General features: G+C 52.3%; 9 protein-coding genes across 9 annotated transcripts; 5 read left to right on the forward strand and 4 right to left on the reverse strand.

Moving 5' to 3' along the window:
- Positions 1-437: 437 nt before the first annotated feature.
- PV08_02733 (uncharacterized protein) lies at positions 438-3570 on the forward strand (the record flags this gene model as incomplete). The annotated part of the gene is made up of 4 exons (XM_016377091.1): positions 438-547; positions 599-895; positions 943-1761; positions 1806-3570. 4 exons carry the CDS (start codon positions 438-440, stop codon positions 3568-3570), a joined length of 2991 nt encoding a protein of 996 aa, XP_016238661.1.
- A 1204-nt stretch (positions 3571-4774) lies between these two features.
- PV08_02734 (uncharacterized protein) lies at positions 4775-7168 on the forward strand (the record flags this gene model as incomplete). Its single annotated transcript, XM_016377092.1, has 3 exons — positions 4775-6203; positions 6239-6463; positions 6489-7168. 3 exons carry the CDS (start codon positions 4775-4777, stop codon positions 7166-7168), a joined length of 2334 nt encoding a protein of 777 aa, XP_016238662.1.
- Positions 7169-7826: 658 nt separating this feature from the next.
- On the forward strand, positions 7827-8805 carry PV08_02735 (uncharacterized protein; the record flags this gene model as incomplete). Its single annotated transcript, XM_016377093.1, has 2 exons — positions 7827-8663; positions 8689-8805. 2 exons carry the CDS (start codon positions 7827-7829, stop codon positions 8803-8805), a joined length of 954 nt encoding a protein of 317 aa, XP_016238663.1.
- Positions 8806-9279: 474 nt separating this feature from the next.
- PV08_02736 (uncharacterized protein) lies at positions 9280-11537 on the reverse strand (the record flags this gene model as incomplete). Its single annotated transcript, XM_016377094.1, has 4 exons — positions 9280-10931; positions 11202-11296; positions 11347-11374; positions 11447-11537. The coding sequence occupies 4 exons, from the start codon at positions 11535-11537 to the stop codon at positions 9280-9282; spliced, it is 1866 nt and encodes a 621-aa protein (XP_016238664.1).
- Positions 11538-13844: 2307 nt separating this feature from the next.
- Positions 13845-14759, forward strand: PV08_02737 (uncharacterized protein; the record flags this gene model as incomplete). The annotated part of the gene is made up of 2 exons (XM_016377095.1): positions 13845-13942; positions 14006-14759. 2 exons carry the CDS (start codon positions 13845-13847, stop codon positions 14757-14759), a joined length of 852 nt encoding a protein of 283 aa, XP_016238665.1.
- Positions 14760-14903: 144 nt separating this feature from the next.
- Positions 14904-16088, reverse strand: PV08_02738 (uncharacterized protein; the record flags this gene model as incomplete). Its single annotated transcript, XM_016377096.1, has 1 exon — positions 14904-16088. One exon carries the CDS (start codon positions 16086-16088, stop codon positions 14904-14906), a length of 1185 nt encoding a protein of 394 aa, XP_016238666.1.
- A 471-nt stretch (positions 16089-16559) lies between these two features.
- On the forward strand, positions 16560-18773 carry PV08_02739 (uncharacterized protein; the record flags this gene model as incomplete). The annotated part of the gene is made up of 1 exon (XM_016377097.1): positions 16560-18773. The coding sequence occupies one exon, from the start codon at positions 16560-16562 to the stop codon at positions 18771-18773; it is 2214 nt and encodes a 737-aa protein (XP_016238667.1).
- A 470-nt stretch (positions 18774-19243) lies between these two features.
- On the reverse strand, positions 19244-20453 carry PV08_02740 (uncharacterized protein; the record flags this gene model as incomplete). Its single annotated transcript, XM_016377098.1, has 2 exons — positions 19244-19749; positions 19994-20453. 2 exons carry the CDS (start codon positions 20451-20453, stop codon positions 19244-19246), a joined length of 966 nt encoding a protein of 321 aa, XP_016238668.1.
- Positions 20454-20878: 425 nt separating this feature from the next.
- Positions 20879-22505, reverse strand: PV08_02741 (uncharacterized protein; the record flags this gene model as incomplete). Its single annotated transcript, XM_016377099.1, has 4 exons — positions 20879-21072; positions 21137-21647; positions 21706-21849; positions 21909-22505. The coding sequence occupies 4 exons, from the start codon at positions 22503-22505 to the stop codon at positions 20879-20881; spliced, it is 1446 nt and encodes a 481-aa protein (XP_016238669.1).
- Positions 22506-22937: the final 432 nt, after the last annotated feature.

Genomic DNA, 22937 nt, shown 5'->3' on the forward strand with positions numbered 1-22937 from the left:
TACACACTCTCCATGTCACTTATGGATAATGGAGCTGATATTAAAAGAGACATTAACAGACGTCCTTGTTAACACTCCATCGTTATGTCTATCCTCTTACAGACGTGTTACGAGTCACACCTCTCATCACGCCGCCGACAAAGCCACCAGAAGTAGAAGGGGATGCACCAGGTACACAGAGACTGTGACCAATCCAATTTGGACGTTAGGTTCTACTAGGGAATGCGCGAACAGCGTCAATTTGTTTGGGCGGTAGCATGGTCAATTGAAATGGCGGAAATGCTGCCTGGGCGGACTGTGGCGGCATTGGGCGGCTACGTGGCACAGCCTCACTAGCCATTGACACTTCAGTAAGATTGCAACATTGTCATTATCCAGAATGACTCTGTGTCCGTCTTCTTGCCCACATAGATGACAACAACGCCTCCACAATCAGAATGGGCTTTGGTTTCGGCGTAGGCGACTTCATCGCGGTGATCAACCTTGCCGGCGAGATCCGTTCCCGCTTTGTTGATGCCCCGCATCAATTCAGAGATCTCTCAAATGAGTGAGTAATTCGGATATGTTCCACTGCAGTAAGCTAACTCCAGCATCATAGAGTCAAGAGCCTTTCGTATATTCTTCACGATATCGAGATTCTCCCACAACCAGACCTCCCCGGCGAGGAGATCGCTGGGTTCGGTGAAGTGATCCAGAGCTGCAAAGAAGTCCTCAAAGAATTGGAAGAGACGCTAGACAAATATCAAGAATTAGATCCTACCAGGAGGGACTTTGCCGGACGGTCAAGAAGAGTCTGGAAAAGACTTAGGTGGGATCAGAAAGATATTGACAGGCTTCGAAGTCGGGTCACATTGAATGTCTCGATGCTCACTACATTCCTTGAGCGGATAAGCAGGTCAGGAATCTTCCATTCTTCGCTTTTCATTGCTAAGGACGATGCAGTCAAACGTTATCAGCAGTCAAAGAGGGTGTGAATCAGTTGATTACCCATCAGCGTGATCAGGATCGACAGGCTATTCTGAACTGGCTCTCGCCGGTCGACTATGCTCTGCAACAAAACGACTTCATTGGTAGACGACAGGAAGGAACAGGGCGATGGCTTCTAACTTCAAATGAATTTCGAGACTGGGTGAGCCTCAGTAACCAGACGTTGTTTTGCCCCGGTATTCCAGGAGCCGGTAAAACAATAAGCACTGCCATCTTAATCGATGAGCTCTACAAAAGGTTCCAGAATGACTCCAGTATCGCAATTGCGTATGTTTACTGCAACTTCCGAAGGCAACATGAACAAAAAGCTCTTGATCTCCTTGAAAACCTACTCAAACAGTTAATCTGGGGTCTGGATGTAGTACCTCCAAGCATACAGCGGCTTTACGAGAAGCATTGCCTGAATCGAAGTCGACCATCAATCGATACGATATCAAAGACCTTGCAATCCATTGTCCCAAGTTACTCCAGAACATTTATCGTTATTGACGCGCTCGACGAATGCCAAGTCAGGGACAGAGAGCAGGCGCAGTTTCTGACCGAGTTACTCAGTCTTCAAACCCAGGCAGAAATCAATCTCTTTGTGACTTCGCGGTTTATCCCTGGTATTGAGAAAAGGTTTCGTGGAAGCATCAGGCTGGAAATTCGTGCAAATGACGAAGACTTGTCAAGATACCTTCATCATCATATCCAGAAGCTGCCGTCATTTGTCTCTCGTAATTCAGAGCTACAAAACAACATTAAAGCAACGATCATCAAAGCAGTGGACGGAATGTAAGTATTTCTTCTCTTTCGTTACCACTACTTACATGGCAAAGGTTCCTTCTAGCACAACTCCACCTCGACTCATTGATCGGCAAGCGGTCGCCCAAAGCTATCAGAAGCGCGCTGGAAAGGCTCCCGAAAGGCTCCGAAGCGTATGACGAAGCTTACTGTGCAGCTATGAAGAGAATTGAGGGTCAGATCTCGGACTCCGAAACTCTTGCTAAGCAGGTCTTATCGTGGATAACTTGCGCCAAAAGGCCACTGACGACCTTGGAACTACAACACGCACTTGCTGTAGAAATTGATGAGCGCGAGCTTGATACTCAGAACCTCCCCGAAATTGAGGATATGGTCTCTGTGTGCGCTGGATTGGTTACTGTTGACGAACAAAGTTCTGTCATTCGTCTGGTTCATTATACTGCGCAAGAATTCTTTATCCGAACGCAGAGGCGCTGGTTTGAGAACGCAGAGACATCCATTGCCGAGATTTGCATGGCTTATTTGTCGTTCGATACTTTTGCATCAGGGTTCTGCCAGTCCGACGAAGATTTTGAGACAAGATTAAAGTCCAATCCATTGTTCGATTATGCGGCCCGGAATTGGGGCCATCATGTCCGCAACTCAAACGATAGCCATCCAAATACAGAATTCCTTGAGGATGAAGCCAAAGTATTGGCTTCGAGCCAAGCATTAATGGTCATGGAAAATCACCGTTATCCTGGTTACAGTCAACGCGTACCAACACAGATAAGGGGCATGTATCTTGCGGCGTGGTTTAGGCTAACAGAGATAGTGAATTGGCTAGTTAAAAAGGGGCATGATATAAATTACAAGAATTCTTATGGTCGGACACCCCTGTCAAATGCCTCTGCGAATGGATCCGAGGAGATAGTGCAACTCCTCCTTAAGAAGGGTGCTGTGGTTGACTCAATGGATAGGGACAGCCAGACACCACTGTTGTGGGCTTCTCGGAATGGACATGAGGCGGTGGTGCAAATGCTCCTTGAAAAGGGTGCTGTGGTTGACTCAATGGATAAGTATGGCCAGACACCACTGTTGCGTGCTTCTCGGAATGGACATAAGGCGGTGGTGCAAATACTCCTTAAGAAGGGTGCTGTGGTTGACTCAATGGATAAGTATGACCAGACACCACTATCGTGGGCTTCTGGGAATGGACATGAGGCGGTGGTGCAAATACTCCTTGAGAAGGGTGCTGTGGTTGACTCAATAGGTATTGACGGCTGGACGCCACTATCGTGGGCTTCTGGGAATGGACATAAGGCGGTGGTGCAACTGCTCCTTGAGAAGGGTGCTGTGGTTGACTCAATAGGTATTAATGGCCGGACGCCACTATCGTGGGCTTCTGAGAATGGACATGAGGCGATGGTGCAAATACTCCTTGAGAAGGGTGCTGTGGTTGACTCAATAGGTATTGGCGACCGGACGCCACTATCATGGGCTTCTGAGAATGGACATGAGGCGATGGTGCAAATACTCCTTGAGAAGGGTGCTGTGGTTGACTCAACGGATAAGTACAGCCAGACACCACTATCGTGGGCTTCTGGGAATGGACATAAGGCGGTGATACAACTGCTCCTTGAGAAGGGTGCTGTGGTTGACTCAATAGATATTGACGGCCGGACGCCACTATCGTGGGCTTCTGAGAATGGACATGAGGCGGTGGTGCAACTGCTCCTTGAGAAGGGTGCTGTGGTTAACTCAATAGATATTGACGGCCGGACGCCACTATCGTGGGCTTCTGAGAATGGACATGAGGCGGTGGTGCAACTCCTCAAGAAGGGCGCTGGAGCAAGATAAAATAATGATGGGTTCTCGCCTGTGGATAATACGGACAGCGACACGAGCAGAAGCGATTAGGCGGTTGGAAGTATGCAGATAAGAGTAATCGTCATAGATTGAAATGGTGATGAACAATAAATACAGCAAGAAGCTGCATCTACGTCAATATCGTGGACATCTTGAGCTCCTCGCCGCAGAGAGCGCTTCAGCACAAGTTGGGCTCTTGGTCGATTGACTAGCTACAGGAGAAGTAAAGGAGCGACCTGCCGTATATATGCAGAAGAGCATATAAGCCAATGTAGCAGCCGGGAACAAAGTATAACCGACCCCGGCGCTAAAATCGCAAGGGCGGACCTGACACCCTCGATCTGCCTGACTCTCTATTTTCTCTCTCCTCTTTTCGTTCAGATAGACAGATAGACCACGACAATAGTATGACTGCAGTCCTTCCATAGTCGTTGCGACTGTTCTCTGTCCCGCTTCTTTGTTCGCCTGCCAGGCCTATTACAACCGTAACCGCCCATCGCAGGATCAGGCTCATCAAAGCGACGCACCGCCGCCGTCCTTGCACCAACAGAGAGCGACTGCCCTAACTGCTGGCTAACCTCAGATACTTATCGATGGACTGACGATCAGTGCAGAGACACTGACAACATTTACGCAGGATTGGCCTTCCCGACCAGACCCGGGCCCTCGTAGACTTGGAGCTCAGCATGTTTGTTACGAGCTGAGCCACTCCATATCCTCCGTCTGCACAATTACGCCGGAAGTATAAATTCTATCTGATTTCCTTCAGGTTACGTCGCAGGAGCTGCACTCCTCGCACCATGGCACAGTCTGAGCCGTAGAGCGGCAACGCAGGGCAATGGCCAAAATACTCTGGCTACAAGCCATGACGGCCAGACCGCAAGGAGATACGTTTGATTCGCCTCGATCCTGGAACGAACTGCAACGATTTGCAGTATGAAATGCATCACGTCTATCTCGAGAATAAGCCGAAATACTGCGCTGTGTCATATTCTTCCGGTGCGCCAGTGCCCAAAAGCGCATTGAAGGAAATCTCTATCCATGGAGAGTCTGTTTGGATCAGGCCAACACTGCACTCATTCCTCAATACCATGTGATCTCACAACCCAGGAACGTATCATGGATAGACGCTCTCTGTATCAACCAGGGCATCAATCAGAGTGATGTAGAGGAACGCAACGATCAAATCTCCATTATGGGGGATATCTACAGAACAGCAAAAGAAGTATATATCTGGCTCGGCATTGGTGACGATGACACCAACTATGCCCTCGAACATATTGAGGGAAAACCTCAGACTCGCTTTGACTCGGGGATATTCTCGACGTGCGTTGAAAAACTCTTCGGAGCTTCTTATTGGACGCGGCGATGGATCATCCAGGAATTCTCTCTGGCTCAAGAACGGACTATTGTCTGTGGAGGACGTCTAACAAAATGGCGTACCCTTAAGAGTAAGAGTGGCAACGATGTGCTGAGAAGCGACTCTTCAGCCCGACAAACGCTCGAAGGGTTCAAAAAGGTGGAATCGCTTGCCTCCGGAGAAAAAATGAGCTTGTTAGAATTAATGGAGCGATTTCAAAATGCGCGCTGTTTCGAACCACACGACAGGGCGTTCGCGCTACGAAGTATTGCAGAAAACGGGGATCGATTATCGCCACGCTATGATGAGTCGGAATCTGACTTATACTTCCGAGTCCTCTCTACATTACCTACTGAAAGAGTCTTTCCTACGATTCCGGGATACCGGTGGCCACACGAAGCTGCGAGTCGATTACAAAGTTGTATGCCATTAAAGAAGCAAGATTTGCTCAAGTCGTTGAAGGACGGCCCAGACGATCGATTGTACACTGTTTTCGAGTACATCGGTGTCATATTAACGGTACAGGACTCAGTTCAGAATACGCAAGGACAAGATGCAGAAGACAAATTCCCTTCTTTCCCTCTCAAAGTACAGCTTCAGGGACCTACGAAAGAATTTCGCGGTTATGGAGGCTTATCATCCGGGGACCTAATTTACAGCTTACAGTCAACATCGCGATCACCAAAAGGCCTGTATATAGCCTTCGGACCTCGTCCCACGGATCCAGTCGTTGTTGGGATGCTAATTCAAGAACCGGAAGGCGAGAAGACGATAGAATTCATCAGGAACATCATACTTGGAGGAGTGTTAGTATGTCGGCGCATCAATTCAGGCAACCCATTGCATCGTAGAATTCTTTGTCACATTAGTCGGACAGTATTGATTTTGTTATGGCTCCTGGATATCGGAAAACTTGACTGCATCTTGAGCCATCAAAAAGAGATTCTCGATGAATCCGTTCAGGGGAATCTGCTGTGCGGCTGCGCCAACGACAGGGCGACAGAACATGAAGACAGCAGTCTCGAGGTACTGTCCTCCTTCGCCTTCGAACAAGACCAAACGTTTTGGGCCGAGGAGATCACGCCACCATGGACTGACCTGGATCAACAACCGCCACAACAGCAAATTCAGATCAACGAGAATCCACAGAGTGATTATGCCCTCGGTTTTCGATATCGTAAACAACAACAAGTTCAAGTCTACGAGAGTCTACCGCAGAGTGAAGATGCCCTCGATTTGGATATCGTAAGAGGACAGGTCTATCGTATGCTGCAGAAGGCGGATTCATACATTTCACAGATTATTTCCTCTCGGAAAGCAGTGGCAACATCAACTTCGAAGATGATGATATGAAAGTGCCTCTATGGTGGGTAGCTTACAACGGCCATGCGACGGTGGTGAAGATGCTGCTGGATGCCGGGGCGAACATTTTTTATCGTCGACCAGAGCAATTCTACAACGCCCCGCCTGTGGTAGCGAGGTCAGACATTAATGCTCGAGAAAACCGATTCGGCAAAGACCTGCGTACGACTGCCCGGCCGCATATTAGGGCGTACCCGAGGCCTTTCAGGAAAACACACCCATAACCCCCTACATGCGGCATCAGAGGGTGGCCATGAGGTAGTGGTTCGGCTGCTCCTAGATGGCGGAGCGGAAGTCAATGCTCCAGGGCATAACGACCACAATGCCCTATACCACGCATCTGTATCGGGCCTTCGGACAGTAGTGAAGATGCTCCTAGATGAGGGGGCAGACATCAACCCTCCGTCTGGTAACGCTGCTCTAAATGCCGCATCAGAGATGGGCCATGGGACGGTGGTGAAGATGCTGCTGGATGCTGGAGCGGACGTCAATGCTCCAGGGGAAAACAACCATAATGCCCTATATCACGCGTCAGCATCGGGCCATGGGACGGTGGTGAAGATACTCCTAGACGCGGGGGCAGACATCAACCCTCCATCCGGTAGCGCCGGCCTACGTGCCGCATCAGAAATTGGTCGTGTTACCGTGGTGAAGAAGCTACTGGAGGCTGGAGTGGACATCAACGCTAGAGGAGAATTGGGCCAGACTCCCCTACAGGTAGCAGTAATGGGCATCCATAAGGAGGTGGTGAGGGTGCTCCTAAAAGCTGGAGCGGATGTCAGTGGTGAAGACTTGGGCTTCGTTTTCCGACGGAGCGCAAAAAAAGTGGGAGTCAAAGTGGGCAGAATTAGGGGGCGGGAATTTTGAGGGGCATCCTCCGGGGCGGAAGAACCTACGGCGAGTATTACGGGACGGGTCGGCTTTGGGGTGGTGGTAGTCAATATACCGCTGGATGCCAGGGCGGACTTCGATACTCCAGTCAGCGCAGCGGAGCTTGTAGCATATCTGGTAATTCGATTCCTTGTGTCAGCCTTTAGTTACTGAGCGGCTGAGTATCTCAGCACAGTCTGGGTAAGAGTCCCAGCGAGCAGTGACAAGCTCCTCCTCACTGAGTTATTTATTGTTGCCGCCTTGTGAATATATACTGTGAATTTGAGAGCTGTGGAATCGAAGAGTACTGCCCCATTATACCTCAAGTCCCCCTACATCACAACGTTGTATGAGCTTGCGTGACGTTCCTTGGCTGAATCCGAGCATGTCTCTCTCCCTCCACATCAAGATCCACAGAACTCCTCGTCGAATTGTACGTCCTCTATCCGAAAAAAGCCCTCGATGTGAAATGTAGAGTCAATCTCAGGTACAATCTCCCTTCCGCGATCACTGACAATCCATGTCACGCATCGATCTTCTCCATGAACAAGCCCCATCATTGATCCATGGTTCATACCACATTTATAACTGCAACCTCCGCCCATCCAACATACATTTGTCGTCCAGAACGAGGTAGGCTAGCTAGTCCTTGACCATGTCCAACATTCCCATCGCCGACATCGACACCCCGGACCCGTGGATGGTCCGGCACAACAACCTCTACTATCTGACATTTACATGTGGCGACCGCGTCGACATCCTGATGTCTCGCAACGTGGAGGACTTCCGCTCCTGCAACAAAATTACTGCATGGCACCCGCCCCCCAACACCCCGTGGTCCACTGACCTCTGGGCCCCCGAGCTCCACCACATAAACGGAACATGGTATGTATACTTCTGCGCCGCGCACCTGGGCCGGGGGAGCCTGTCTCACCGCACGGTCCTCTTGCGCTCATCGAGCCAGGATCCGATGGACGCTGCGGGATGGACGTTCCTGGGCCCGCTCCAGGGGATACCGGACCATTGGAACGTCGACGCGACCGTGTTCACACTCCGTGGCAGGCTGTTCTGCTGCTACAGCGGCTGGCCGCCCGGCGACTTCTCCGACACTCAGCAGGACGTGTTCCTCGTCGAGCTTGCGGACCCGGAGCACGCGCTCGCACGCACGTTGACGTGCATCTCTCGCGCCGAATTGCCGTGGGAACGGCCCGACGGAGGCCGGCGAGGAGTCAACGAAGGCCCGACGTGGCTCAGCATGGCCGGGTTCGAGGGCATAGTCTACTCCGCCAACGGGAGCTGGACGAGCGACTACACGCTCGGCCTGCTGAGGTTTACGGGCGGCGATCCTCTTCAGGCGTCGTCGTGGCAGAAACGCCACGCGCCGCTGTTGAAAAGCTGCAAGGACAAAGGAGGTCCCTTTGGACCCGGACATGCGAGTTTCATTCCTGCTGTAGATTGGGGGCCTGCGTATCCACAAGGACATCCACAGAAGGTATATTGCATATACCACGCCACAGAACGAGAAGGGGAAGGCTGGAACAATCGCAAGGCGAGGGTTCTGTGCCTCCACAGTCACCATTTTCATCCACAGTCCCAAAGCTGCTGCTGCTTTTGTTGTTGTTGTTCGTCTGTGAATCCGGCACCTGCACCGGCACCGGTGATGACAGATCCAACCTCAGGTTCAGGGATGATGACGGTGTATCAGGACGAATGTGAGAATACCTCATCCATGCCGCGCCCGGCTGGGAGTGGAGGTTCAGGCTACAACCGTTCAAGGCCAAGCGGAATCCTATATGAGCTTGGAAATCGAGTCATGCACAAAATTAGAGAATTATGAACATCTACCCACTCGAACATCTTCCATTCTTTCACCGTCCTAGATCTAATGAAGAATTCGAACCGTACGATAGGATCAGACACCAGTATCCATCGTTTCCAGACACAACAGTACAACACGTAGCCAAACACACAATGGTATCCGTCTATCAATCATTTCATCCATATCATCGCATCTTCCTCATCAAGGCCCTAAATCACATCTGGAAAGAATCACGGACCATATCACACCTCTCAGCATTAAAATCTACATCATACACGCACTCGTCGAATCAAACCATCTTCTCGTCGAGAACCTGTTGATCCACGCCTTTGAGATGACTTGGAACGGACCCTGGCTCATGCGGACCCTGGCCACCCTGAGCTGCATGGCTCTGTCTAATCTCGATACTCGCGCGAGCCGTCTCCTCGACCGACTTCCTGAAATGAAGAGCGCTACCCATGTTATCAATTCCACCAATGTTCGAAAATCCCTTGGGGTTGCCGACCAGGCTGTCCTTCCTCAACACTTTCTCATCGTACTGCTCCTCGTATGCTTCTTCATCCATCGGGTCGGTCGGGATACCGTACACGGTATGGGAAACGAGCTGGTCGGTAGGCTTCCAGAAATGGCTCGTTACGCTGTAAACGAAAATGCTCGTAAGAAATCCATACAGCCAATCAAACGAGTATAGATGCTTTGCTCCCGTGGTGATCTTGGAGCCACTGTTGATACTGTAGGCTAGACCAGGCAGGTTCGGCCCGACTGCGAGCAAGAAGGCCAGCATGGCTCGCCAGTTTATGCCCGTAATGTTGTACCTGTACCGGCCATGAGGGTCGTACAGCGCGGGGACGTCGACATGCTGTTTCTTGACGATCCAGTAGTCTGAGGCAATGATACCAGCCATGGGAGCCAGGAAGACAGCATAGCCGCCCATGAAGGCCAAAAAGGTTGACGCAGAGCTGAGAATCTTCCACGGCACGATTACCCAGCCTCCAATAACAGCTGCAAGCATACAACCGCGCTTAATGTTGATGTACTTGGGGCACATGACCGTCATGTCGTTGGCGGCAGAGATACTGTTCGCCGTAATGTTTGTGCCGACTTGGGCAATGTACCAGGACAGTGCGGCGAAGAATGCAGCGGCTCTTCCACCGTGACTGCCGAGCCAGTGGTCGATAATGTCAAGAGGATTCCAGAGATACTCGCCATAGACGACTTTCGAGGCCGAAGTCGTAACGATGCCCATCACGCCGCAAACTGTGAAGATGGCCGGGAGGAACGGAAGTTGGATATATTGTCCTTTGCTCGACTTTGCGTATCGACTGAAATCAGGGATGTTGCAAGCTAGTGTGGCCCAGCTGCCGGTGACCGAGGACATGCAAGACAACCAGAGCCAGGCGCGAGTGCTGCCATGGACAGTCTCGGGTAGATGGAAGATGGCACCGCCGCCACCTGCCTTGTGGACGATCCACCCGAGCGTGGCAAGGGCCGTGACGGGCGCTGCAACAAGTTTCACGATGAAAAGCCATCGTAACTTGGTGGGTGGGATCAACAGGAGTGGAAGCTGGATGATCCAGAACAGGAAGTAGCTTATCATGCCTTGGGTTGTGATGCCCGCGTCCGAGGCCAAATGGTTCTTGATGTGCCCATAAGATGGCCAGATGGCGGTCAGCATCAGGGTGATGCATTGTGCTCCGTTTGCACCTTGGATCCCAAGCCAGAAGCATGCCAGAACACAACGGGAGAAGATACAGAAATAACCGAAGTAATAGCCGAAACTGGATCGCACAATGACGGAGAACGGTATGTGAAGCTTCGCGCCGATCGCACCGTTGAGAACCATAGGGACTGCAACGCAGGACGTTCCGACCACCATGATGGGGATGGCATCGCGCCAATTCAAGCCGACGGCGAGGATAGACGATGCGGTTTCCCAGGTGCCTGAAGGCGTACACAATTAGCGGGCACTCAATTTAGGGACGTAGCGAGGACAGCGCAGTGCGGTGAGTGAGCTTGGGCTCGGATATCACGTGACTGGTACCATAGCTGGAGCAAGGGTCACGTGTGAAGGGCTGCATCAGTCCTGATTGGGTGCAACCTCAAGCAGGGCCCACAACACCATCCTCGGCCCTTTTCAGCTCGCCTTGTTTTTCGTCCTTCATACGGAATTCTATCTATGGCAACGAATGTTTGTGACATTAGAGTGCTCACCGAGGTTGATAGTGTCCGTGGCCCAGTACGCCATCCAAGTCCAGAGCGTCCACGTCTGGTATTGGGGCGGGACAGGGTCCATATCAGAGTTTGTCCTGAGAATGTTTTAGTTTAGCCTCAAATGTGATGTGAGGAGAGGACGGACCAGACATCTTTGGGTGCGAGGGCGGATTCTGCACAGGCGATTAGTCAACCTCGAACCAATGTCCCTGCAGGCCACTGCAGGTCACATTTCATTCACTCACCTTGCTTGGGAAGCTCCCACGCACTGAGGGTGGTGACCCGAGCCTTCACGGTCGAGCCGCTCGGGATATATTTCGTCACGTACTTGGACATCCTGACGAACAGTGAAGCTCAGGGCGGAACGAAAGTCTGTGAGATGACACGGCTGAATCCTAAGGGACGTGGTCCAGCTTATAAACACCTGCGTTATCTAGAAAGTAGCCGAGCAGGACTCGACGCTGTGCTAGAGATGCTAGCCCAGGGTCAGGCCATGGCCTGTGTGGTGTGGTGCAAGGGCTGATCCACTGCAACCAGATGCGTGATAAGCCCCATACTTGGATTTCTTTGGCCGACACTGAAGCAGGCGAGCAACTCATGATGATCGTGGATTTAGCTTCCTTCCTTGTCGAAGACCCTTTTACTCTGTACGTTGTTGCGGGAAACCGGGGCTGGGTGATAAGACAAATGTCGTCTACTTTATGTTTGGTGGCGAGCCATCTCAGAGAGTTGCACAGTGTCGATCTGTGCTTGTTGGTGCTTTGACAGGCAAGCTCAGCGACGAGACCTTCATTCTGAGCCTACAGTACACGCACCTCTCACACAGCCGATTTGAGCTGCAAAAGTGCACGGATCCTCGTGAACAGGTGAAGCTTCGCATCCTTATGATGTACGGACTACGCCATCGAAACTTAAGGTGGAAGACGGAGACTGCCACCCGTGGGAATCAGCCGTACACAAGCTTCCAGGCTTATCTTGTTGTCAAGCAAGCTTATCAGTACGTCGGCCGAAGGATTACGCATCCCCTGAGTCGGATCATGGGGAAGCCGAGTCTGCAAAGACACTCCTGAGCATCCATATCGGTCCATTACTTCCCTACTGTTACTGTACACTATGCCGTTTAATGTCCTGCATATTTCCCACGCGGCACCCAGGGCCACAACACCATGTGCTCCTCGGGTGCATAAGCCAGAAAGAGGTTGGCCAGCGGTACCCTGTTCGCCAGCGCCACTTTGGTACAGAGTGCTACCTTGCACCGTGTCCCAAGTCTTTACCTTATCGCACTACCGGACTCGATCTTGCATGTCTGGCATCCGAATGTTGGTATCTGCCTACTAGCTGGTGAATGCCAGATCCCTCTGGGTGCTCAGATGACGGTCTAGACCAGCCAAAACGTTACACGATAGCTGTGAGAGATGATAGATCTTCCAGCATGGATCCTAGATCGGCTATCTTCGAAGCATGATTCCTATCTTCGATCCATATTGTCGTCAAGATGAGATGGCAAGACAGAGATAAGGGAGGACTTGTCGCTGGACCCCGATCTCACGCCACGGTGCTTTCCGGATGCCCCTTGGGAGGCAATTCTTCCCACAGGAGAAGTGTCAATTATCATAGGCATACGTTATCAAGGGATCGTCTCTATCGGTTGTAGTAGTAGGAACACCATTGCGTTCTCCTACGATAACAGCTCTTTATCTTCCACGACCGGTGGTAACTTGGATGTACCGTGAAAGATGGCTGTGGCTGTTGCGTTTAGACGCTCTCAATATGGACTATCTGCTCCCGAATCTCATAGAGCAATGCAATGTTCTTCTGTAAGGCGCGGTTTGATCCGAATGATACGAGAATCAAGAGGCACTGGTAGCGCAATAGCTCGAACCTCCTCTTCACCCTCAGCCTTGCAATCATTGCTGTGCGTTCACTTCGCCGCCTCCGACAGCAGAGAGTCTTCTACGACTACTGCAGGACGACCCAGACTCTACGGTACTTCCATAAGCACGATTTGATCCATGTGAACACCCTTCAAGTAGTGTGGTACAAGCATGGAAATGAGTCAATGTCTCATGACAACCCTTCGTCGCATAAGACAAGCACGCTGCTCAAGGACAGACTTCTCAACAGCCTTGACAGAATGGCCCTCTCCCTGTAACTATAGCAGCTCACAATAGTCTCAGTCAGATTGTCTACGTCTTGTGCACCAACTACAGGTCTGCTTTCTTGCATAGACCTGAATGGATACTGTCCTTGACGCCATCATAAACTCCGTGTGGGGGGAAGTGAAATGCAGTACAACATTTCCCCATGTTTCTTCAAACACTTTGATCAACCACTGTCAGGCGTTTCGAAACTGACGCGGCACACTCATTCTTGAAAGTATCTCGGTAACTGGTCCGACAAGATCAAATGGAAGGTCGACACCGTACTCCACGATCTCGTTCACGCTCTAGATCGCCTCATCGCCACGAAGAAAAGCGGCCCCGACACCACCACCACCATCACCATCATCACCACCACCACCGCCGCCATCACTCACACTCAGACTCTCCTCGACACAGTAGCAGTCGAACCCAGGTCCCTGCTAAGCCACTGCCCTTGAACGCTCGCGAGCTGTCGAAACATGACCTGCCCATCTATCGGCCGATGTTCGCTCTCTACCTCGACATCCAGAAACAAATAGACATCGACGCACTTGACGAGACCGAAGTCAAAGGACGGTGGAAGAGTTTCGTTTCAAGATGGTACAAAATCTATATTCCCCCTTGTTACAGACAAAGAACGGGGGACGGAGACTAACATGGCAGGAACCGCGGAGACCTCGCTGAAGGATGGTACGATCCGAAGACTCTCGAGAAATCCCAAGCTGAAGCCGCGTCCTCCTCCTCAGCCGTAGCCGATCGATACGCTGAGCGCCGCACCAACGACGAACAGCGCCATCATGACGATGACGAAGACGACGACGAGGACGACGAAGAGGACGAAGACGGCTACGGCCCTACATTGCCAGAGTCAGCGAAGACGTCCCAGGGACAAGGGCGCATGCTGAAAGGTGGCCGCCACGGCGCTACAATCCCCTCGTTACAAGACCTCCGTTCCCGCGACGAACAAGCGAGAGAAGATGCAGTCGCAGCGCGAGCCCAGCAGAGACAAGACCTAAACTACTCGCGCGCCCTCGATCGGAAACTCCAACGCGACCGTCTCGACGAAATAGCGCCGCGTGCCGAGCCGGGCACGAGAGAACGCCAGCTCGAGAAGAAGCGCGAAAAGGCCGATTCAAACCGTGCCTTTGCCTCGGCCAAGGGCGGAGGCGGCGATATGGAGGAGGTGCGCGACGCAGATATGATGGGCGAGGAGGACAGTCTGGCTGAGATGAAGAGGATGCAGAAGGAAAATGAGCGCAAGAAGAACGAGAGAGAACTACGCAAGGAAGAAATTCTCCGTGCCCGTAGAGCCGAACGAGAGGCCCGCGTCGCGGGGTTGAAGGAGAAAGAGGAGAAGACAATGAGTATGCTCAAAGAGATTGTGCGGCAGAGGTTCGGCGGTAGCACAGAAGAGTAGATAGAAAGATTCGAAACAGTAAAATACAACATTGCTCTGGACCAAGATTGATCGTCAATGAACACAAGCGTGCCCCCATTTTGTGCTGCCACTACAACAACCTTTCCTTTATAGAAGTGCGACGATATATGCCTTATGTATAGACTAGCTTGCATTCAGGGCCGCGATGGCATCAGCGCCATCTTGTTGCTGTTGTTGTTGCTGCTGTTCACTGCTGCTGCTTGCTCCATTTGTAGTTGGCGCGCCCGCACTGGCCTCCTTCGCTTTGTTGGCCGCAGCCATCTGCCACGCCGGGATGGCTGCTTTGTTCGCATTATCCTTCATACTCTGGGTGAGGGCGGTTCGGAACTCGGCCGCACTAGGTGGTCGACCCGTAGTAGGCTGCGGCGGCCTGTTAAGTTGAGCGTATGGGTTTCCTTGGTCTTCGAAACTCGACGACGGCCGAGGTGGGACGGCCCCGGAGGGAACAGAAGGCGGTGCTCCTGGTGTGGTTGCAGCACTGTTCGACGAGGGCAGGACACCAGGCTGTGTTCTGGGGATATTCGGTGTCAAGCTGTTCGCACCGCCGCCCAGGCGGTTACCCATGAGGACTTTGAGGCTGCCGAGTTCAGCGCCGAGTTCCTTGAGTTGTTTCTCACTGGCGTCGCGCACACTCTCGATACTGCGTGGGAGGCTGTCTTTCATTGTGCGGATCTCGGCCTCCATGCGACGCGCGTCGTCTTCCCGGCGCATGTTGGCAGCCTTGAGGTCCGCCACGATCGTCTCGATGTCTGTAATGGCATTGTCGAGGCGCTGTGTGCGCTGCTCCTCCGCTTCTTTCAGCGCGGCCGTGTCGGATGATAAGGTATCTAGGAGAGCAAATGCCTTGTTGAATTGCTCATCTATCGACGCTTTGTCTTGCTCGATCTGTTCAGGGGTTGGAGGTGCAATCAGAGGTTTTATGTAGCGCTGTGCGAGCATGTAAAGGCCGTAACTGGCGCCGGACACTACGGTAGCCATGATGAACCAGTCGCGCCAGTCCCGGCGAGGAGGTTCGGGTGGAGGATGTGGCTGTGGCCATTGATCGCCGTATGGATTGTAGGGATATGGATAGCGTTGTGATGGAGGACCGCGAGGGACCTGCTGGGTCGGGGGAGGATAGTATCCATTCTGAGCGGGCTGGGAGGATGTGGCAGGAACGCTGGCTCTGGCGAGAGACAGATCGATTTCCTCTTGAGTTAGGTTCTTGGACTGGAGAAATTCAATGCGCTTTTCCAGCGGCGCCGAGGCAACAGAGGGATCTTGAAGAAAGGTCACGGCAGAGGTGACGAGATCCTCTCTGGGAGCCATGGTGGCGGCAAGGAACTGTCTGCGAGTCACCGCATGCGCGTCAAAAGTGTACTCTTGGGCGACGTGTTTGCTAGAGACAGAGACGAACCGCTAACACAGCCGAAAGAAAGGGAGGTCGATAAAAGATCATCAACTCGACGAGATAATTAATGATCGGGTGGGAGGCTGGCCTCAACTGAGGTTAGGAATTCAGCCGAGGCTCATCGTCACGTGAAAAAGCCGTCCCGCTTACTCACTTATTACCTAAGCATCTCGTCGCCGTGGTAATGAGCCTGACGCGCGGGTTGTTGTTAGGCTGTCCCGCTTGGGCTCATGCGCACGAACTCCATCATCATACATACCTACCTAGGTACATACCAACCTTTGGCTACCTAGGTACACAGTTTGCGACAACCTCAATTGCAAAGCCGGCTGCTCCTCCACTCCCCATCTCACAACGCGCATCGATCGAAGGCAACGAACCAAGAACCCATGTCGCAACCACCTGGACTCTTCAGCGTGCGACGCCCTCGCGAAACGCTGGGCCACATCCAAAACTTTTCAGGCATCCCGCAACCTGCCTCTGCCGTAAAGCGCGTCTCTTCGAGCAATGAGTTACGAAATGCGCCATTCACGGCGTCGCACGCCCGATCGACGTCGATAAATCAGAGTGTTCAGCGACCCGCGCAGCCAAATTTCCACCGCTCATCTTCAGGAGGGAATTTAGCAGACATGGGAATGTCCACCGCTAGAAGATCAGTTTCAAGTAACATGTTCGGCAGCGCAAACACTGGCAGACAGAGTCTTGCGCCAAACCAGTTGTTTGGATCTCAAACTCCTGCGTCGCAAAGCATACAACGAAGAAGCAGCATATTCTCCCGGCCCTCCGGCCATGGCCCAGTCGCGCACCAGTCCTTCTTCTCCCAACCTCCTGCTCCTGGAATTGCACCCAAAGACCCTCGACCTCTCAGGGACTCCTCGTATAGAGCGCGACTGAGTCAAGAACTACTGGACTACTTGACACAAAACAACTTCGAATTGGAAATGAAGCATTCGTTGACGCAAAACTCTGTAAAATCACCAACGCAGAAAGATTTCACATTCATGTTCCAGTGGCTCTACCGACGGATTGACCCCGGATATAAATTTCAGAAGAGCATTGACACAGAAGTACCGCCAATCATGAAACAGTTGAGATATCCTTACGAAAGGGACATTACAAAGTCACACCTGGTCGCAGTTGGAGGACAGAACTGGCCTCGCTTTCTTGGATTACTACATTGGATGATGCAGCTTGCACAAATGTTGGACAACTTTACACGAGGTGCATACGATGATGCCTGTGCCGAAGCAGGTGTCGACATTGCGAGCGACAGAATTGTCTTCAGGTTCTTGTTTGGAGCATATCAGGACTGGCTGCAGATGGGACCTGAAGATGACGAAGAAAGTGAAGAAGCAGCATTACAACCTCACATCCAAGCAATGACGGACGAATTTGAACGGATCAACTCCAAGCACGCGGAAGAGCTACGGCTGTACGAAGCAGAGCACGAAGCTTTGAAAGCGCAGGTCGAAGAGTTCGAGCGCAACGCCCCCGACGTAGCCAAGTTGGATAAGCACTTCAAAATCCTTGAGGACGACAAGAAGAAATTCGAAGAGTACAATGCAAACGTACAAGCAAAGATTGAAAAATACGACGCGCGAATTAAGATCCTCGAAGCAGAAATTCAACGAACAGAAGCAGACCTGCAAGTAGTCGAGCAAGAACGTCAGAGCCTCCAACAATCTGTCGACCGGCAAGGCCTCAATATCCAAGACATCGACCGAATGAACACGGAGCGCGAACGACTTACGAAAAGTCACGAAGATGCACTCGTGATGCTGGATGAAGTCAACAAGAAAGTCCTGGAGAAAGAAGCTGAAACGTCGCGAAAACTTGAAGACCTCGAAGTTGTCGTCAAGCGCTACAATTCCTTGGGTTATCAAATGTCCCTCATCCCCTCTACAGCGGTCAATGCGAAAGGCGTCGACTTCGAACTCAGCCTCAACATCTCGGACAATTTCTCGACGTCGACGTCGCGTAGAAGGGGATCGCCTGACACCGACCGTCTCCTAGCGGACAACAACGTGGGCTACTCGCCCGTCCACCTGCTGAATTTGGACCTACGAGGCGCGGTACGGAATGCCTTCATCGCGCTGCGCAAGGAGATCAACGAGCGCCGCAAAGCCGCTGCCGACGCGGACCTGAACGCGCGGGATTTTCTGGACAACATCTCCGAAGCGCTGCACGAGAAGAACACCGAGATCGACAATTTGAATTACCGCGTCAACGAAGCCAGCCGGATGTACGCGTCGCTCAAGGAAAGTCAGACCACGACGCACACGCAGCAAACGAGCGCGATCGAGAAGCTCGAGAAGGAGCTCGCGAGGATGAGGGAGGGCCTGGAGCGCGGCGTCGTCGAGCTCGAGCAGCGCGAGATCGAGGTCGGCGTGGCATGGGAGAGCATGCGCGAGGAAGCTGCCAGAGTGCGCGAGGAACTACATTCGGGCATCGAGAGGTGTCTGGAGGATGTGATCCGGTTCAAGGTTCGTGTGCAAAAGGGGCTCGAGGAGTTCGAAGGCTGGGTCGGTGAGGAGGTAGAGGTAGAGCTGTTGGGAGATGAGATGGATGGTATGGGTTTGGAAGATAAGAGGGATGAGGAGTGATGATGAAATCAGTCCTCTTTATCTACTAGAGACACACACACGGACGCATGCACACACAAACACATGTGGGCATACACACACTTGTCTGTCTGGTGCTTTGTACGTGCTTTTGTGACGACGACGGGATGATGATTATTGGTTATGTCTATCCTCTATGCTTTTGTTATCATGGTAGGCGAGCAGCGGCTTTCAGGGAACATATAATTGGAATACAAAGACAACTTGATACCCCTTCTCTTCGTTGCAATCGTGCTCCTCATCCCGGAGTTTGTAGACTAGGCACCATTCTCAACGTACGCACTTCCGTGAGTGAGGAAGTAAGTGACTGGGTGAGGAAGGAACTGAGAAAGTGCCTTGAGAAAGCACCCTAAGCGAGTACCTTACGCACCCAAGCGACTTGGGTAATGCAGTGTAGGGTACTGTGTGGCAGTGCAGGGTGGTATAGTCTAGTGTATGGTGTTGTTTCTCTTTCAAGCCGCCTTCTTCTTGACAAACAAAATCACACCGTCAAACAGGCCCCGCAACCTCTCTTGCCCAGGCTTGACGCCGGCGTCGTGCAATAGGGCCTCAATCTTCCTCCTCAGGATCCTGAGCACGTCGTTCTCCGTGCCGACGAGGTCAGGGTGCGCTTGCCGCCACCTCGTCGCCGCGCTTCCTGTCGCCAGCACCTTCTCGAAGATATCCATGCTCACGCCCTCGTCGTCTTTCGGTCCGGGGAGGTAGAACGGCTGGTCGCTGGGCCAGTCGAGGCGGACGAAGGACGCTTGGTCGAACGCGCCGTCGACGCGGTGCTCGAGCGGACCCGTCCAGGGCAGCGGGAGGTCCCTGTAGTGGTTGCGCACGAGTGTGTTGCCGGGCAGCAAGTACGGTTTCAACTCGCCCTCCTGCTGTGCGTCGATCACGGCCTGGATGGCTTCGGCGTTGGGCACCGAGGGATGGATACGGCCGGGGCCCGAGGTCCAGATTGCAACGGTGCCTGGTTATGTTCCCACGCATCATGTCAGATGAGTAGCCCGGACAGTACCAGTACTGGTAAGTACCGATATGGCAGTCACTGTAAAACACGAACAACTGGGAGAGATGTTGTGGAGAAGGAGAGCCGCGGAAGGGGGAGAGGGAAAACAAAAGAGGTGTACGAGAACTGTAGGGGGAATGAAAGAGGCACTCGAAACGGAATGGGGACGGTGAAAAGACGCAAAGAACAAAGAACACTGACGCACCTCCTGGTTTGAGAACTCTTGACGCAGCTGCCCAGAAACGCGGCATATCGAACCAGTGCGCTGCGTTGGCGGCGGTGATCAGGTCTACGCTCCCATCGGCGATCGGAGGCGTCAGGTTGGAACCCAATTCTTCGCATGTAGATATTTCAAATCGGACATTATTGAACTCTGGGGATGCCACAGTCGTGAGGTTGCGCGCTGTGGTGACCATGCCCTCCGCGGGATCGAGACCAATGGCTTGTGTAAAGTGCGGAGCGAGTGCTCGTGCCGCAAACCCCGGGCCGCAGCCTACGTCTAGGAACGTGTCGAGTTGGCCACCGGTCGAAGTGTGCTGGTCCAATATGGTCTGGTAGACTTTGGGATCGTAGTCCCGACGGAGATCGGAGTATGCTTTGCCCTGAGCGGCATTGTATGTGCTGAAGGTCTTTTCCTGAGTGAACGAGGCATTTTCGGTTGCCATGATGAGGTGAGAAAGGGATGAAGTGAAGTCTTTGGCAGATTTAGGAACTGCTTCAGTGAAAAAGTTCTAGGCGAGACTCGGTGACTTCAAAATACATCTGAGAGACCGTGAGGCTTCGGCTGAGCAAGATAAATCGTGGTCGTCGAGGAGGCGTGCAAAACCATACTTATATCTTGTGGAGTCGCCGTGGACGTGGCTGACAATAGCCAATAGGCGTAATCCCCCATGAACAAAATTGGATGGGCCCGGACCACCTGGGCTCACCAGGCTATTCCCGTTACAGGGCAGCACTGCGAGGTTTCGCGAAAGACGCCTCGTAATCCAGCGCAAACCTCTCCGCGAGCCCGCAACATGATTATCACAAGACAGGAAAATAATAGACTTGATACACGAAGGACTCTCGGGTCAGAAAAAAGGGGGGGAATTCAAATTCTCACGCCGGGCTCGGGGACTGTATCGAGTAGGCTGCTTTCCGCTGTGTCAGCAAGTAGGCGGGCTTGTCGCACCCCGAAAGACGCATCAATGCATCTCAGTTGTTCGATCGCAAAGACTCGCAAACCGTATGGATTCAAGGATTCCAGGGCCACAAGGTATAATGGGTGCATCAAGGATATGAAACCTGGACATTTTCGTCAGATGAGGAGGACGAGACTTCATGATTTGTCCTCATTGATGTGACTTACTTGGACTTCCTGTAAAACTGGAAACAGAAATGCAGACGTCGGTACACAATTGGCGTGCAGCATCTTGCGACGAGGCAATCTCGTGTGGGTCAACACTGACTTCTAGCATCATCTGTTTGACTAGTAGCCGAAGGATGCGCCAGTTGTTCCAAGCCTCTGCCACCCAAAGTGTAGGGTAAATATGGCGTACTCCTTGTAGCAGCTCCTCGGAAACCTTCGCAGGCCCGTGAATGATCGAGTACTTCCAGGAAGAGGGCAATCCAGCCTTCCATGACTCGAGGTCGTTGTCGATGTCGATGGCGGCGTTTTGTAGGACTTTCCAATCCGTCACCTGCCCTTGACACAATGCGGCTCGGAGATTGACCACCCGGAAACATATTTCGGTAATTGAACTTGGGGTGGCGACTCGAGATTTCTGCCAGAGTTGCCTCACGAGGCTGCCGTGGAAGTCGTAGGTGGTTTGCACCAGGGCTCTTGGAACAACGACGCGTTTCTGCATACAGACTAAAAGCTGCCCTCCAGTCAACAAAGAGATCGACAGAACCGAGTGATCTCCATTCAGGACTTACTATCTGAGAACGGACCTGTATATACAGCTGTCCGCCACGTTGACGTTGAAACTGATCTTGACCGCGGAGCTCCAACAGGGCCAGTGCTGCATTAACATGAGCTTCCCAAAACCTGTGGCGCTGCCAAGTTCGGAAGTTCAGCATCTACATTTTAGTAAGAAGACGGATTCGGAGCCAGGAATCATATATTCTAGTAACGTTACCTCGAAAAGGATGAGTAGTGTGATTGCAAGGAGAGTGTCGTCGGACTTTGCTTGCTCCGGGTCGTCCAGAGCAAGTTTGAGGGCCGCTAGCGTTTTGGAGTATTGCTCTGACGATTTAATCTGAACCCCTAGGTCAAGGGAGACGTTGAACAGGGCACTCAAACCAACGGCTTCAATGACTGTCCGAATCAAGCCACTGGAGGTCGCTCCAGAGTATAGCTGGCCCAGCCAAGAGGAGTAGTCGCCGAAGAAGGTACCTTTTTCAGACATGAACTTGTCAAAGAAGAAGTTCGCACCAATGTCATAGACAGAAGCAGACGGCATCGAGTACATGGCGGGAGAGCTTGCCGTGCTTGAAGTCGACGACATCACCGCTAATGGCTGGAGCTCTGCCACGGAATGCTCGTCTAGTGGCCTTTTGAATTTGCGAACAACTTCCGACGTCTGATTCCGGAAGATGGCCTCGTCGAAATTGCGGTAGTGGCACTGCTCTCCTGCCTTCTGGCATCTGACACAGGTTGGCTTTGTCGCATCACACTTGACCTTTCGGCGTCGGCAGCGCTGGCAACCTTTGCTAGGCTTGCCGCAGAATACCATATCGGAGACTTTTACGTCGATGCTATGATCATCTGGGAGGGTTCATTCTCGGCCAACTACAACTCTCCAGGGGCTTCACAGTTGGGGTGGCGAAGAAACGCAAAGCTCGATTATGACTGCGAGCCAGGTCTCAAAAGATCGAAATGGGGTCCAGCCAAGGGCAATCAGCCTGGGTGCCTGAATCGTAGGATTGAAGTGAACGCGAACGAAGCGATTTAATTGTAAGGGAGTTGATGCAGTAAAAGCGGCGGCTGGAAGGTTCCGCTTTCCATCAACACGGACTCTGAATTATTCCGGGCTCCGCACTGGGTGTTCAAGCATACGCGTATTGCCTCAACAGGACCAGGGGGGGTCGCGAAAGCAGAGACGCACCATGGTGTGGAATACCTTTTCATTGCGACCTGCCAAATGAACGTATCATCTCACTACTAT

This window comes from Exophiala spinifera (genome assembly GCF_000836115.1).
Source record: "Exophiala spinifera strain CBS 89968 unplaced genomic scaffold supercont1.2, whole genome shotgun sequence".
Taxonomy (NCBI): Eukaryota; Fungi; Ascomycota; class Eurotiomycetes; order Chaetothyriales; family Herpotrichiellaceae; genus Exophiala; species Exophiala spinifera.